General features: G+C 41.1%; 1 protein-coding gene across 1 annotated transcript in view; it reads right to left on the bottom strand.

Annotated features, from left to right (window-relative positions):
* Positions 1-692: 692 nt before the first annotated feature.
* The window catches only part of LOC128872085 (basigin), a 22,151-nt gene continuing 4,859 nt past the window's right edge, over positions 693-17,984 (bottom strand). The window contains exons 2-5 of the mRNA XM_054114420.1: positions 7,680-7,943; positions 3,799-4,047; positions 3,192-3,636; positions 693-2,524 (exon numbers count right to left, since the gene is read on the bottom strand). Coding sequence (XP_053970395.1) covers positions 2,479-2,524; positions 3,192-3,636; positions 3,799-4,047; positions 7,680-7,943 — 1,004 coding nt within the window. The 3' untranslated portion in view covers positions 693-2,478. The remainder of the gene's footprint in view (positions 2,525-3,191; positions 3,637-3,798; positions 4,048-7,679; positions 7,944-17,984) is intronic.

Raw genomic sequence — 17,984 nt, 5'->3', positions numbered from 1 at the left:
TCGAACATACGCTTTTTCCCTTTCATTTTTCCGTTATCCTTTGCACCGATTCCTCGGAGAGCAGTTCTACCCCTAGATCTGCGTTCTACCTTCGACGTTTTAGTCGACGAAACGAACAGCGATCTCCTATTGCTAACTTCCCCGATAACGACAAGCATAACGCCTAATAGACCTATGTAAAACGGAAACACTAGACTGGTGAGCGAGGTACTATATCGAATAGAACTCAAAATATCGAAGCCAATAAAGATATCGTTACGTTATACGCTGAAGCACCGTGTTGAAAAGTATCCGTGGATTTGGGACACGCGTAAACAGCTGACTAAACAGAATCGTGTTTCCGTCATCGTTCGGTAAAAGAGTCGACCTCTCGTCGCTGCGATGGCGGAATGGTTGAACGGAAAAATGTAACACAAGGAAACGAAAAACTGCGGATTCACATGGCTGTAATTGTCCTATTAATGTCAACAACAGTGCTGATAACGATAATAGTGACGGCAATGCTAGAAACAGCGGTGGAAGTGGACGCAGCGAAACAGCACCCGCAACGAAATTTGCACCGAGCACCCTAAATTTCAATGCTAGCCGTTAATGGATGTAGAAATCTTGTAATACTTACAATTACGACAACACTTGTCGTTAAAGATGTTCGCGCGCGCGTTGGTACGGATTATAAATTATTACAATAGTGGTAAAATTAACGATAATACTTGTAATAATCATAATAACGATAGTAGCAGCAGTAGTAACGATGGCAATAATATTACAGTATTAATAATTACATTTAACGTCGTTAACAACGGCGTCGCGCGCAAAAACATGACTTCCGACGGTGTGTTTCCTTTCTCTCTCTCTCTCGCTCTCGCTCTCTCCATGAACGATGGAATATTTAAGATCATAATATTAATAATAATAATAATCATAATAATAATCATAATAACAATAGTAGTAATAATAATAATAATAATAATAATAATAATAATAGTAAGTAATAATTAATAATAATTATCATAAGGCGACGCCACCATGGTAAGCTTTTAATACTTCCGAAAAGTCTGTGGTTGTGTGTTCGGAAGCCAATTATAGCACGCATTGCCTCTTGATCCTATTATTACGTAACTAGTTATCGAGCACATATTTTTCGGTCCTACCGTTAAATTTGTTTTCTCATCTGTCACGCGTGCGAATTAATGAGAAACAGGGGGCCTACACGCTCTGAAATCAAGGTAGCATACCCGCCCAAAGCGAGAAAACGAATTTCTTCAAGATTACGAGAATAAATGCGCCTCGAACATAGTATATCTTTATGTGTATATATTTAGCCGTACAAGCGGTTATCATAATAGAAACGAATTTACAACTCGCTCGCGTACAATCGAAAGTATAAAACTTATTCGAGCGTTACGGGAATACCAGCGCCGCCAGTTGAGAAACAAGCCGCTAGTGGTCTATAAACCGTATACGCGAAAAACCGCTCGCGGTAGAATGTTACACGAGGCGCACAGCTAAGGACACGTTTCCATTACTAACCAATTAGTCGAATAACGATGTCAAGTTTAACATATACTCACGAATTCGACGGCGAATAGTCTCTTCGCGCGTCTAGCTTGCGCACCGCCGCGCGGCGTGCCTCCCAGCCGATGGCGTTAGTCTTCCGATGACGTCGAGCCAAGTTTCGCGCCTCCGATTGTACATAGGTCGCTTTTTTGGCGGGTATGCTGCTCCAAAAACTCGAAATTTTCTTCTTTTTTTTTTTTCGTCACTATCGCATTCTTTCATTCAAGCGCATGCAACCAGGCACACAGGCATTACGCATTTACACTCACACCGCAACCCTTCCTCTTCGCCCTTTATTCGTTATGCTCGTTCAATTTCTCTCCACGGTACCCTCCGTCCTTTATTCCTCTTATTTACCATCGCGCACTCTTGTCATCCACACGTACCAACCACGCAAGATCAGCAGCACAAAATTTCTCCCCCTCCAACTCCGACGTCGATCGAAGCAGTGTAGTCGAGAGAGTACGGACAGGCGAACATTTGATAAATGGAGTGAACACGATAGTAAGGCTTAATTTAATTTGTTAGTAAATTGTAATATCCCCCCCCCCCCCCCCCACGCGCGTGCTCCGTCCGCGTACTTGCGCGCAGACGAGAGCCCTGTCGCGTCGCGCAGGGTAACGCACTCGAACGCGACCTTGCTCGTCGGCCGAGCTTTATTATTATTATATCTCTCTGTCCACTGTCTGAACGGTTTACCGTTTTCTTCTATTATTTCTCTTTATTTCGTTTCCTCGAACGATGTGTGTCTTTCTCGTTTCGGAACTTTTTACCCCGGTATTCTCTGCCTCTATACATCTCCCCTCTCTGTACAGCTCTCATCTATTGTCACTCCGGGCAAGACGTCGCCACGATCATTCCGTATATCCGTTCTGCCGTCCTGCATCGCTCTCATTCGTTCGCCGCTTATTCTTCAACGTTTCACTTTCTCTGCCTGACGTCGGAATCCTTGTTGGGCGTTGGCTTGCTGCGGAACAAAATTAAAATGATCAGACAGGGATCACCATGGCGCGGCTTGATAAACGTCGCGAGTTACGAGGATGAGTCACGCAATCGAGGACGCGACGAATCGATAACCGGCGATAGCGTTGCACGCCAGATCCGAAGGACGTTCGATTTACGCTTTTAAACGGTAGCGATACGAAATTTTATACGCGTTCGATTTCACCGAAAAAGTTTATATACAATGCGAATCGTGGTACTTGGTGCGAGTATCAAACTAGCGTTCCGCTTGCTTTAAGGTCTCGATGCTGTCTTTTGTAGAAACTCCAATAGAACTGAAAACGATGACAGGTCTTCAAGGGGAACGTCTTAAAGAAATAGCAGGAGTAATTGAATCGTGCCGGAGCAGAGGACCGACGGTGTTCTTTGGACAAGGAACGTAACTGGATGGTTCTGTGGCCAGGGAACTCTGGAGTCGGTGGTGTTACAGGAGGATCGACTGGTAGTTCGGATGGGGGAAGAGGTCCCCGAAGTGGAATGTAATATTCCAATCTGTTATCTCTTATATTTCCGCATCCATCTCTACGTGGAACAGTAGTACAGACGTTTTGGTAATTAAAACAGCGAAACACACACAGAGGATATCAGGAATGATAGACGGGAGAATAGTTGAATGCGGAAGAGATACGTACGTGTCAGGACTCTGATCGGTGTCCGATTCCTCGAGTTCAGCCTTGTTTCGTTTCTTCTCGTAAACTAGGATGATCGCGCATAGAACGACTACCTCCGCGCAAATGCCTAGGAAGGGCCAGAGGGCAGCGAACTTGTCTTTGATCCTAAGGAATGTTTTGGCCTGTGCGGTGTGATCCTCGTTGAAGTCAGACCAGTTGTACGATACCCTGCAATAGACGTCGCCGCGGTCGTTCATCTCGATGTTCTCGACGGTTAGGACGGTGCCGTAGATGCCCTTCTCCGGGTCACGGCCAATCTTGACGCGACCTTTGCTGCGGGTGTAGTTCTGATCGCCGAATGTCCATGATACTTTGATACCAGGACTCTGCTTGCCTTGGCACACCAAGGTCAGCTTTTCACCTTCTACCACGTTGATAGAATCGACCATGTGTGCCGTGGGTCTCGCTGCAATCACAAAAAGTTCAATGGCACCTACAGCTCACGACTCTTCTCGCGTTATTACAGCGATCACCCTTTGTAACGTCTGCTTAGTTTACTTCTGAACTAGGCAGACCCCTCGGGGAGGAGTTCTCGTTTTAGACAAAATTATCGGAAACGAATACTCACGCACGACCCTGTACTCCGTAGTGGAATTGTGTCCTTTGCAGGTGTAATTCCCGAACAAGTCGTCGTCGACGTCCAAAAGCTCCAGGGTGCCCGTGTCGTTGTCCACCTTCATGAGGTCATCCTTGGCAGATAATGCTGTATTTATGAGAACGTCATCTTTGAACCAATTCACCTTTGCTCCAGAGGTCCTGTTGGCGCACTCCATCACCAAAGGCGTGTCCTTTGACGTGAGTACTCTAATCTTGACATCTGTGTCACAAAGGATGAATCGCGTTAGGTTATCAACGGTTATTTGCCGACTCTTTGACGTAGCAGGAAATATCGTACGAAAGCCCCTGAATACAGTAGCTGTTGTTTAAGGTTTCAATTGGTATTTCGAGGGCCTTGGACACTTTGGTGATACGGAAAATACTAGAAGACTACACAGAGTGTAATCTCCTAAAGTATCGATAAGCGTTTATTAAACACCCAGATGGTATTTAATTTTCATGATTATTCTTAATCTGAGCTAGACTACAGATATCTACTCGCATAAAATACCAAAGTTTGCATAAAATCAGTGTAGTCGTTGCATTCGTTAATTTTTCCTTTTTTTTTTTTTGTTTATCGAAAACGCTTATCTGCGATTACGTAACAAACACTTCGATATTTATGAAGCGTTTACGTTTCAAGATTCCGTGGTAGCTTCAGTTACGTTCTTATCACAGAAGTATAGAGAACTGTTATCTTCTGGACGCGTAACAACAGCAATACAGAAATCGATTTATCATCTTCGTGGATAAAATGCAAACACCAAGATACGCTTGTACTCCGCGTATATATTTCGAATTGCTTTTTATAAACTAAGAACGATTCGTAATTTATAGCGTAGGCTTAGTTACAGGTTGTATCTTGACAAAGAAATGAAAAATCTCTTTAACAAAGTAATCGGTATTGCATTCAAAGAAAACAACTTCCAACTGTAAAATTGTTCTTAAAAATAGTATTTACATGGCTAAAAATCTTCTCTTTTGCTTAATTACTGAACTAGCTAATTCGAGCAACAACTCTACAACTACTTACTTAGAAATTCCATTAAGCAGAAACTAACCCAATGATATATTTGTCCTTCTAACGACCTTTAAACTATAATAGAACGTCTACATAAATTACACGTCTTTTGGTCGAAGCGAGCCTTTCATTTACCTGGTGAAACAACATTTTCGACTCGTCTCGGATAAAAAAGTTGTATATCTATAGTGTGGCGACACTACAAATATATGTAAATTGATGTAGATTTTATTTCCATAGAATGCATACGAGTACAATCTCGAAAACGTTTCGCAGGCATAATAAAACGCTTGATTAAACAAGACACATAATTTGTTCTAATTACAAGCATAAACCAACATCATTTTGTATAAATTGTGAAAACATTATACATTGCTAAATCGCTTAACTCTAAATCACTTCTTCTCGCGACTTTCTAAAGCTTTAGTTCTCACCTAGTTGCGGAGACACACGTTTCTTGCTGATAACAACAACCACGAGCAAATAGGAGTTCTGATACGAACAACAAGTCGACCACTGCAATCACCGATTACATCGCACGAAGGAACGTTTCTACGCTTCTCGAAAAATTATAAACATCGCTGAGCTTGTGAATACGATAAAAAGACAAACTTTTCAGTCTCGAACAAGCACATATAGCAAAATTTCGAATTAACGTTTCATCATCTCGAACGAAATAAATGAATGAATCTATTAACGTGATTGAAAAGGGACAGTTTCACGCGATCGCAGGCACTACGAGAAACGTTCCGAGTCGTTGTTCCATTTAAAAGGTACAGTCGATACGCAGTACCATTCCAATTAATTACCATTTACGTCCATGTAACTACATAACCATTGCAGCTGGAAAATTATGAAAGCTACTAAATTGTTTAGAGCAACAGGAAATATCATGCTGACCGCATAATCATTGGATCCCGTTGTTTCATTGAACCGATAGCGAGCATATGTACCCTTAGAATTAGCTGAAATTAGTTATATACATAAAATTATTATTTTGTAGAAACGCCTCAGCTCAAAATGTTAAATATTTTTATTCGCCGATAAAAAATTTCTTGGAGAGATTCAAGTAGACAAGGACAAGTAGACATAAAGCAATAGAGAAAGCAATCGGTCTGATGCAACGACAAATATCCCAGTACCAGGAGACTATTTTTAAGCCACGTCGTTACGGACTAATGAACGAGTTGTAGTTGCGTGGAATGATGAAAGATGGGAAAATCAATGGCGAACGAGGATGGTCGTCGCTTGTAGGGTTCTCGATCAACTCGAGTAATTTGCAGATAGAATTGAAACGACGAGGAATACAGGGTAAACGAAGGCACCCGAAACTTCTGCGGAAGTTGAAGATAGTTTAAGCACTTTTAGAACGAAGCAAGGCTGCATCTGTATCTTAAAAGCAAACAATCAGTCAGTTTCCTTTTTTTTTTGAAAATTCAAATGGCAGTGAAAAATATGATATTAATTAGGTAGAACTTGACATAGTTTGCCTTTGAGATACAAATATATAGAGAATACTTTCAGAGCTTACAAAAATGTTGACAATTTTATAATCACTGAAAAGTCGGAGACCAGAGAGTGTTTATACAGGATGTTTTATGTAACCCTGTTTAGTTTATTCTAGTTTGTGTCGTATACCTATACTTTCACATAAAAAAATATATATCTTAATGTGTAAGTAGCGTTTGGTACTGTTGAGGTCATCGGGGTAGCGTTCACGCTTTGCGCGGTCCCGCTTTCCAATGCCAACACAGTATTTAAATATTCTAGTGTAAAGCCTCGTCATGCGACAAAGCATTATGCAAGCAACTGCATCTACATAAAGAAACATCGTTATGCGGGATACACAAGCATCGCCAAACATGCAGCAAGTAGAGCAAGCAAGCTAAACATCGAGTCGTTTCACGAGTGTCCATAAAAAACAGGTCCTATCGAAAGCATTTTCCTAGATCTTTCTGTAACTTTACGTTACATCCTATACATATGCATACACAGTGTGGCAAACAAGTTTTAAGACTGGGTCTTTAAAAAGAAATGGAAACAAGAGATTAATACCTGTTTTGGGCTTTTTATTCGAAATGGGAGTGCACTTTTTACAGCGATTTATTAATAAATCGAACGCTGTACTTAATAATTTAAGTATTTAATTACTTTGTGGAATGGCTTGCAAAGCACACGTCGAAGCTTCCTTGCGTCGTCGAAATATCCACGAAATAACACCCTTTCAACTTCATTTTAAGTTTTGGGAATAAGGAGTAGTCACCGGGTGCTAAATCAGGTGAATACTGTGGACGTTTCAGTATACAGACGTTCTATTTTACTAAAACTCGTTGTTACACGACAATGGACCCAGTCACACCTTCCTTATCGTTCGTCGATTTTTCGTCACGTGTTTCGCAGGCCGTTCCACAAAGTGATTTACATCGTAATAAGATCGCTGCAAAAAGTGCATTGAAAAAACTGAAACAGGTATTAATTTCTTGTCTCCATTTCTTATTACAGACCCGATCTTAAAACTTGTATAACGCATCGTGTATACAGGGTGTTAACAAATATGTGGGACATTTGTGTGCGACCGCGACTGTAAATTTCGATCGCTTGTATCTCACCAACGAAGCCTCAGATTGCAAAATGGTTAAGGACTTTTCGATTCGTACAGGTATGTAGACTTGATCCTGGAAAAAATGTCCCATATATTTGTTACACAGTTGCAACTGCTCCTACGAAAGCGCGGGGAAAATCGATAAGACAAAGCGACGTTAAAGAGTAAATTCGTGACTCGTGAAACGATTCGACGGCGGATAAAGGCCGAATAAACACGGCATACGAACCGAAATATATCGAGAGATGAAAGACTTCGCTGGTGTCCGGGGTGCACTTGTAGTCCCCGTCGTGGCTGGCGGTGGCGTGCGCCGCCCTGAGCAACGTGGTCCCGGTGCCCATCGACGAGTTGACGACCAACTGACCACTGGCCAGCTCCGGTTCGAGCGATTGTCCGTTTCTGGTCCATCTGATACTATCGTCCGGCTTCAGCCCGCCGCACTCGATCGTCCAAGGTTGGCCCTCGTGCACGACAGACGCCCCCGTGTAGGTGACTTTATCGGGAAGAACATACGAGCACACGTCAAGAGGCATACGACGGAGATTGGGTTCGGATACCGTGGCCATCTGGTATTCACGAGGGTGATCTGTTTTCCCGCGTGCCACGCGAACGTACAGTTGGGAGCTCGAGTGCCCCATTGCCCCTGCAGGAACGAAAGTCCCTACGTGCGCTAATTACCACAAATATCTATGCACTGCTCGCAGATATCTGTACAATATAGCTGAATATAGATAACTACGGTGGGTGTAGAATGTATTCGTACACCGATGAATTTCCCAAAAAAAACTTTTGTGTGAAATTGTAGTTTCTTAACTTCTTTTTTTAGAATCAATTATATTTTACATATTCTCGGAAGTCTCTAAGATAGATGTAGTCCAAACAACATTTACTAGTTAATAAAATTTATGAAATTGACAAAAAAAAAAAAAAAAAAAAGCGAAAAGTGGGTAAAAGTATAGAAGCAATAAATATTTGGACAATTCTTATGACGAACCATTTATAGTAGAGTTTGTAACGTAAACACGTTTGTTTATTGCTCCGTACGAATTAGAAAACATCAAATTTCCAGGAAAGTACTTGAAAAAAAAAAGAGAAAAAAAAATATACATGTCGAATTGAGTAACCTCCTCCTTTTTCGAAGTCGGTTAAAAATGGCTCTAATAGAGGAATGGAAAAAGATCCCACTTCGAATAACTAATAATTTAGTTAATTTAACGCTTAGAAGAGTAATTATATAAAATTATAAATTCCACAATAATTATGTAATCAAAAGGAGATCCCACGAAGGAAGTATTATATACTTATAAATTAATATAAGTTTCTCTTTTTTTTAACCAAGTTTTAAAAATTAAACAGTTGTGCGAATACTTATTGCTTCAACATTTCGATCAATTAATTGTTTTTTTTTTTTTTAATTTCGTAACTTACATAAATAGCTATTTTTTGTTTGTACTCTATCCATTCTAGAGATTTCCGAGTATATGTAGAATGTCATTGTTTATAAAAAAATAAGTTAATAAACTACAATTGTACATAGTTCTTATGGAAATTGATCGGTGTACGAATACATTCCACACCCACATGTTCTTGAAGGCCACGTACCGAAACTTCGTCAGCAATCTAGGCATAGATATCTGTGCTGATTACCGCCTAATTGAAGCCAGCCATGTTAGCCCTTCGACTTAACCGCGCAATTCGAACAAAGCAAAATATCGATTAGATTTATTTCTAAGAGTCTCGTTTCACGCGAGAAAAATTATAATACTAAAAAAAATATCGTCAAACATAACCTTCTAACTGCTACACTTGAATGCTGAAGCTAAAGAAAAACACCACGTGTTAATGTTGCCTGCTTTCGGGACTATTTAACAGATTTCATGTACCTTTTTCCACGATTTTTATTATCTGAATTCCCGTTTTCGTACGATTATCCTCGAAACATTTATGTATTCGTTTCTCTTGCATCTTGCAGCAGACATGAGCGTACATTCAGCCATGCATAGAGCGTGACCTTAAGCTGACCTTGAACTACGGAATATAAAATAAAACAGCAAACTTACTTTCTTCGAGTCTCTAGGTGTCAGCGACGACAGACGGTGATTTACGAATGTACGTAATCGTGTTTATCAAGATAGTACAGATACGTGCAAGGTCTGATTGCCATCGGGCAATACTGCCAAGGCGATCTAACGAGCTGAAAATTATAGCGGCACATTTTCAGAAATATCGTTTCACTCCGAATCTCGTGTTGACGTGACTTTCGTATTTTCTGTTGTTATCGGATACAAGATCGCTGTAAGGTCACAATTCATGAATAGCCGAATACGTAATGGGGCCTACGTGTATGTATGTTCAGGCTCGATGCGTCGTGACGTATATGTTATACATGTTTTGTAAATCGACATGTATATATTATACATGTTTTGTAAATGGTGTATACAGGGTGTCCCAAAACTCGCGTAGGAGCCGGAAATGGGGGAGGGGGGGGGGAGCTGAGACGATTCTGAACAACAATTTCCTTTGCAAAAATTTCGGTGGGGTCTTCGTTTTTGAATTATTAAAGAAAAACCCCGACCAATCACAACGCCGGATTAACGCGCGCTCAGCTGGCTACGCAGCGAGCTGGCGCAACCAGCCAATCCTGACTCGAGCTTATGCTCTCGCGGCTGAGCGCGAGCTAACTGGGCGCTGTGATTGGCCGATGGTTTTTCGTCAATAATTCAAAAACGAAGCCTCCACCGACATTTTTCCAAAGGAAATTGTTGTTCAGAATCGTCTCAGCTACCCCCCCATTTCCGGCTCCTACGCGAGTTTTGGGACACCCTATATGTGTACGTGAACAAAAACTTTGTGTCTGACACCAATCTGACGAAGACATGCACATGTGAATACACGCACAGTATATATTCTCCTGCATAGTCTCCTTCCCATAGGTAATTCACGATCGATCGTCGATACAATTACATTTTGCCCAATACTGATCCCAGCATATCCCTATCAATTATCCTCTCCAGGCGTCTCTATAATTACTTGTTGCTTAGCGATCAACCCCTCTACTTGTCGACACCATGCAATTATCGAGGCTCGCATGCAAAAATCGAGGTACCTCTTTATACACACACAGGGTGTTCAAAAAGCGTTCAATATTTATATGGTGTATAGGGTACACTGTACCGAGTAAAAAAGCTTTAGTAAACATAGGTCCAAAGGTCAATCGTTTCTGAGATACAAACATTTTTGTTTCCTAGTATCATGATTGACTTGCTACTGGATTTTCGATATTTTTAGAAGATTTTCCACGTGTCCACCGTTCATTTCTGTACACGAAATTGAAGAAATGAAATTAACGAAATTGTCGGCACTTGAAATCGTCAGCACTAGACATCGCATGCGATGGAAGGGAGTAAGTCAATCATGACACTAGCAAACAAAAATGTTTACATCTCAGAAACGGTCGACCTTTGGATCTGTGTTTACTAAAGCTTTTTTACTCGGTAGTGTGTCCTATACACCATATAAATATCGATTGCTTTTTTTTAGACCTCCTAATTCAGGATACCCCCTTAAAAGAAACGGCACCTAGCACCCATCAAACCTCAGAACGTGTTTCGCACGGGTAGAATGGAACTCCGAGCAATGGAATTCCACGAGATGACGCCTGAAAATCCACTAAAACCATGAAAAAGTGTGCCGATAATTTTCCGAGTCGTTCTACAGCGGGACGAATCGTTCGTCTCGGTAGAAATAGAAGCTTCTACCAGACTCGCGGATTAGGCTTTCGTGGAACACCGACGGGGCCAAAAAGTCAATCACGAAACCCCACGGTGGCACCACAGGCGAGGTGGTGCCTCGCGTTAATCCGGTACCAGCGCCGAGAACACACTCGATTCTATTTATTTTTAGCGATTTTATCCTTTTACAACCCCCCGTCGTCCTCGTCGACACCAACTCGACCAGATGAAATTCTAATGCACGCAAGTCGGGGGAAGAAAGGGACTGATAATCACGTAGAACACGCTGACCTATAAAGTGCTGTGCCTCCTCTGGCTTCTATGCGCCCTCTTACTAACCCCCCCCCACCCCCGCCCGCCCGCCCGCCTCCCGCGCCCCACCGACCCTCCTGTCGGCCAGCAATTTAAGAATACACGGTTAGCGAAGATACACGAAGATCGATGTTTGTTTGGAGTTCAAATATTTACGTAATACGCGCGATTTCGTTACGGAAAGAGGATAAAAGCTGAAGAGGGGCTTGTTCCGATACCGACGATCCATTTTTAGACCCGAGTTCGTCGTCTAAATCCACCGCACAAATGCCAGTCGATATCTGTTGTTTAATACATTCGCGAACGGGTGCATTACCGCGGGACTTGTCCGTCGGTAACCGACGACGTTCGCGACGTTCGGTTCTGACCCACATGCAGGGTCATCGGTGTAAACTGGATGGGATTATTAACGCGAGCCAAATTTTTGGTCGATCGGCCAAACGAGTAGGAATATCGATGGCCCATATGTCGAGCAAACGTATTAGAACGTCAGGTATCGCCTGACCCACATAGTGGGTCAATTAGGCGTGCGAGTGGAACACCGGATGACCCACGTGTTGGATCAATCGGCTATACTGTTTTACCGACCGATAGCGATTATTTCTTCTTTTTTTCTTTGCTTTGACAATATCGACGTTGTACAATATTTATTTTATATCCATTCGAATCGTTTTCGCAGAATAGTATCTCGTTAATATTAGGTCTACCGGAAAGTTTTGTCCATTTTTAGAACAAAACAAAATAATAAATTTATCATACCTTGAATAAACTTTATCGAGTAATACGATTTCCATGATTGTTTATTACACTCTTGCCAGCGTGGTTGCGATTTGTATATGCCATTTTTAATGAATATTCGCATACTTGTTGAAACTTGTAACCCGAACGGACAGAACTTTCCGGTAGACCTAATAGATACCAAAGTATCAACCGCCATGGCAAAAAGCGATGGGAATAAGATACTGCGCGACTCATACGCTGGGTCATCGACTAAGTGGAAGATCGCATGACCCATAGGATGAGTAATCGGCTTCGAATGCGTTAAATCTCTAATACTACAGGTTTCCCGTCGTAATTTTTCTCGCGCGTAGGAATCAGTCTCGTGCATAAACTCGACAGTCGTCGAGTCTGTAATTTCGCGTCAAGGGAATGCAAATGAATGAAGACAGTCAAAGAGCGGAATCGGGACGCTCTCCGTTTAGGAGTTAGTATTAGAACGTAAAGTAGGATGGAAAAGGGATCGATACCGACGAACACGTGCCATATGACCCTAAGCATCGGAACTATGTATATATCGAATCATGTGTTCTATATAGACGCACGGAAAAGGGGTTGAAAGCTTGCAGCTCATTCGTAATTCAAGCAGTCGCGGACTTCCTGTCATTCTATCGAGAAGAATTTTTCATAACGAGAACGCTTGACATTTTTTTTATGCGGAACACTTTTAACGATTTCATTGTACCGAAAACGTCGATTATCGAACAAAATTTACAAATGAATCGAAACTAAATATAAACACTTCATTAACTTCGTTTTCTTTGTTCGTCGCCAGACAAGTTAGTATTAGGTGAACCGAAAAGTAATGCCGTTTCTGTGAATCTCAATACTTCTTTATCATTCGTCAACTCATTGATTTTTAACCATTTAGTATTGAATATTTGCACACTGAATGGCAAAAGGTTGTCCCGAAAGTTTCTATCGCGAGTTGCACTCAATTATTTGATGTGGACGTGTTTATATAAATGGACAATCTAATTTCATAGATATTCATGTTGTAACAGTAATGGAGCAAAATGAATCGTGCACGATTCAGTAATGTAACATAAAATATAAAATATTGTGCACGTATTACTTATTAATAAAGCGAAAGAAACTTTTGGGACAACCTAATATTTGTCTGAATTTAATCCTAATATGATTTATCTACAGTTTATTAATGATAAATTAAAAATCTGTATCAAAGTTCGATAATACACGCACGTTGAAAGATGAGCCTACCCGAGACCGAACACCTCCCCAAACGTGTTCGACGTCGAGAACTCTGGTCCCGTGTGAAACACGAATTGAACTTTTCTCAGAGCACGAACATTTTCGAACATTTCTATGCAGAAATACATGGCGCGATGGAGGACGCGGGAATTGGGACGCCCGTGATCTAGGACGCAATTTGGCAAGTTGAAATTGCACGTACATGCGGTATGGAGAGATATAAGAGAGCCAATGCTCGCTAACACGTTCCTTTACCCTAACGATGCCAAAGGTCGAAACGTTTCCCACCTACCGTTCGAGTTTGTTGTCGATTCGCTAAATTCTACGCGCGACGGATCCAGAAAAATTCGGATACATCCTCCATCCGCTTAAGTCGATACAAAAGAAACTACCGAGCGTGGAAATTAATTCCGCGTGCCTTTACATTCGCGTATTTATAATTCTAGGTCGAACAGAAATATTTACTGGCCATTTTGTCGCACCGAAACGCAGCAATCGGTTTCGAACGTGCGATCGAGGGAAGATTACAAATTTCCCGCTTTTCCTTTATAAATTTCCTTATTGTTTACTTGCTCGCGAGCTCGAGAACTTTCGAGATAAACGAATTTCAAATACGGGTCACTTAAATGCCGGTCACTGCACCTTCTGATAAACTCATCGGTTCGATGCGAGAGAGGGCGGAGCCAATCGCGACGCGACTTTCCAATGGGAATACGTTGCAATTTTTCCGCACCGATAAACTCGACGAACAGATGAAATTATTCGAGAAATGGGGAACGCCATTCCCTAACGAGGAACACGCGAGCCTAAGTAACTCTAACGAAAACGTGACTCTGTCCAGGGGACATGATTCAACGGTTCTGCGGGAAAAAAAGATTCTCGTAGCCGGGCTTGTTAACTCGTACTTATACTCGCGGTGCTCGCGTTATTACCAGCCCTGCGAACCTCTATTTTTGCCATTTGAAGAGATGACCCTGTCGATACGACGCGTGGAATTAACCCTTTGTGCTCGAGTGGCGCCTCTAGGGCGACATATGTAATTCAAAAGTGTTTTTTTTTTTTTTAACGTACTAAACGTAACTTACTTCGAACGTAATTTCAATTTTACTTATATCAGAATACTGTTAATTATTAATTGAAATAATAATACATCGAGTCGTGAATGTTCGTAAATGTTTCTTTTCGAAGTAGAGTTTCCGATTTTACAGAAATTTATTATAAAAATGGACCGGATTTGATTTTACAGAAAAATGCATCGAGCTCGAAGGGTTCATTCTCTGAACCTCGTCATTTCTTTCCTTTCGAAACAATGCACTCGTTCTACCGACACTTTCTTCTCGATTTTAATACAATTCAACTCTTAAACGTTTTCTTTCTACATCGAACGTCCGCTTTTTGACCTTGTTTTGGTTACCGCCTGTAAACGAGAAGAACAAGCGCCGTACGAAATCCGATATTCCCGTCCAATGAGTCAAGTAAATAGAGAAACAGTCCGCAGACGCAATATTTCGCGTTACGAGAATCTAAATCGTAAATAAGTTTTCCTCGTATCGACGACTAATTTCATCTTCTACACGCGTTGCTCTCGACTTTCTCTTCGCCCAAGCTAACTTAAAATCGCGTTACTTCCGTACTGCTCGAGTCGACCAAGTATGTAAACACTTTGAAAAGAGTGTTGTTGTTGTTTCATATATGTACAGTTTTTTTTTATATGTACCAAAAAACTTTTCTGTGAAATTGTAGTTTCTTAACTTCTTTTCTTGTAAACAATGATATTTTACGTATTCTCGGAAGTCTCTAAGATAGATGCAGTCCAAACAACATTTACTAGTTAATAAAATTTATGAAATTGACAAAAAAAAAAAGCGAAAAGTGGGTAAAAGTACAGAAGCAATAAGTATTTGTACGATTCTTCTGACTAGACCGCGGATCTTTATGCAAAATAAAATCCTCGCGAACGTTTATTCTGCAAATATTACAACATGAACGTTACTTTCAATCTTTTTTATATTCTTGCATATTGTTTGCATTCTGTAATTTTGTAATTTCTTTTCAAATTTCCTGTAAATGTCCACCCACTGTATATAAGGCTACAATGTACAACATATCGAAACTAAATTGTTAAATTGTGTACGAATCATTGTAGTTATTTTTGCATACCAACAGAGAAGAAACGAGTTTCAACCACGAGCAAATTTGCGCGTGTTTACGCGTGTTTACGTCAGCCAGTCAATAAAGAGGTCCTGGGTTCTCTTACGTCATTGGGTGGGATAGTGGATACGTGGCCACGAGCATTGCCAACGATACACATGCGTCAATTACACGGTCATATAGTGTCTAAAAAAACAGGTGTGCACCGAATATGATTGAATCGTAAACGTGGGTCGGGTGCCGTGTACGAAGTTTTCGGTGATTCGTGGTACGTAGACCCGAAAGTACGATAACTTAAATTAACACGTTCGCTGCCAGACTAATACTCTTGAAAATTTCTAGCGATTTAAAATTGCGATTTAATTTCGTTTACAGACTTTTCGAAACTGCGTAATGAAACAGTTATTTTGGTATTTAGTTTTGTAGCTTCGTCAAAGTTCGAGTATTTCATTTAAATTCATTTTCTATGACACTCAACTTTCAGAATTGATAGTTATCGTTTTTCAGTGAAAAGCACTGTCACCCATGTATGGGTGACGTGGCGATCAACGTGTTAAAAAATGAAAATCAAAGTAATATCCACGGATCACCAAAGACGAGGTATAATGGAATCGTAAACACCGAGAACCGAGCAACCGGTCGAACGATACGAAACGACAACGTTTATAATTCCCTGGTATTTTTCCTCTCGAGTTTCCACGATAACCGCATCACAATGATCTATTATGGTTTTCTTGGAAAGCGAACCAGATTTCTTTTCAACGAGATAAACATAGAGCGGCCTAACGCGACGACGATTAAATTAAACCTGGGAATAAAGTTACAACGTTGTAAACCTGCCAATCTAGATTTGAATTTCGTTTAAACGAAGGCAAAACCCAGTTCTTTGTTCCACCTCGAGAACCGTGTCGGCGATTTTTTTTCCGAGTCTCGTATTCCCAGAGTTTCGCATCGCGACGTTAAATAATATCAAAAGCTAAACATACGTGCTTTTCACGCGAACATCAAAGGACATTCTTTCCGACGCCTAACAACAGCCTGATTATTATCTACGGTGTAGATTCTACATGTTGGTGGTGCCTGAAAGACATTCCCTCACGAAAAGACACCTATGCGACAATGTTACACAAATAACACAGAATGTTAGCATGCATCAAGATCCTTGGGTGATTCAGTGCGGCTCAAAGGAGTGGGAGTTCGACTCACCGGTAGATGACATTAAGTCTACTGGCTGAATCCTTCTACTTACACGTTTCTGCGCAACTAGTAGTACATAGTACTAGTAGTACATAGACTTTACAGGAATTTTCAATGTGACGGGTAATTAAAAGTTACCTGCTCTGAACGTCCTTTCAGAAAAGCTTTTCAGCTCGCGCGTGCCTAGTTTGACCTCTACGATCGAATAAGTTACGTTCTTTGCGTGATCTTGATACATAACGATAGACAGAATCTAAAATACACAATTTTGATCTAGTTTAAAGTTTAGTCATGTTTACGAATGCACTCTTGTTCGAACTTTGTAATACTTGTTCGTAATCGATAGCGTGTAATTTGTGGTTTCGCTTCGAACGGCAGTATTATCTTTGCGATAAGGTGAAATAAGAATGGAAAAATCTTAGATCGATTATCGTTGGCAGCTGAGAAGAATGACTCGGTTAAAATAATTTTTCATACACGGAAGGCACGCTTTCTACCTTGTCCCCGCCAAGTTTATCCACTTTTATGATAAGAATTTAGCTCATCCCCGATTCGAACAAAGTTTGCGCTCGAGAAGCAAATCTTTTTAGCTGTCGTAGTTAAACTAATCAGTATCTTCTATGTTCGAGAAACGGTAAATTGCAGAACGACTGAGGTTACGCGAAAGGTCCAGCGTGACCTTATACGTTTCTATGACGAATAGATTACGACATTGTGTCAGGATAGCGTGCATAGTAGTCGGTACACGTCACAACGGTATTTGTCTGCGGTGGTAACAAAGGTCGGGCATCAGCTAGAGCCATGATTCACCATAACAAAGTTGCCGTCGCTCGCATTATCGCGAAGAAGCAACGTATTCTCACAGCCGTCGCAATATCGCCATAACTTTTTCCCGATCGAAGCGCTACCGCTCCTTAAACGGACAATGGGTTAACAATGGCGCGCTATCTTGCCCTGTTTACCGGAAAACGTTTCCAAAAGAAACAAAACGTATCTGGCGGGGAGATAAAGTCTTCCAACTAAACGTCGGTTGCTCGAACAACGACGTATATTCGAATAGGAACACTTTCTGAAATATCAGCGATTCTTGCACTCATTTTGGTAATCATAGAGAACAAGTACATCGATTTCGATGATTTTTAAATATGTTGTAG

The sequence above is a fragment of the Hylaeus volcanicus genome, chromosome 2, assembly GCF_026283585.1.
Source record: "Hylaeus volcanicus isolate JK05 chromosome 2, UHH_iyHylVolc1.0_haploid, whole genome shotgun sequence".
Classification (NCBI taxonomy): domain Eukaryota; kingdom Metazoa; phylum Arthropoda; class Insecta; order Hymenoptera; family Colletidae; genus Hylaeus; species Hylaeus volcanicus.
The sequence above is the reverse complement of the archived record's forward strand: the minus strand, read 5'-3'. Positions and strand labels throughout refer to the sequence as shown.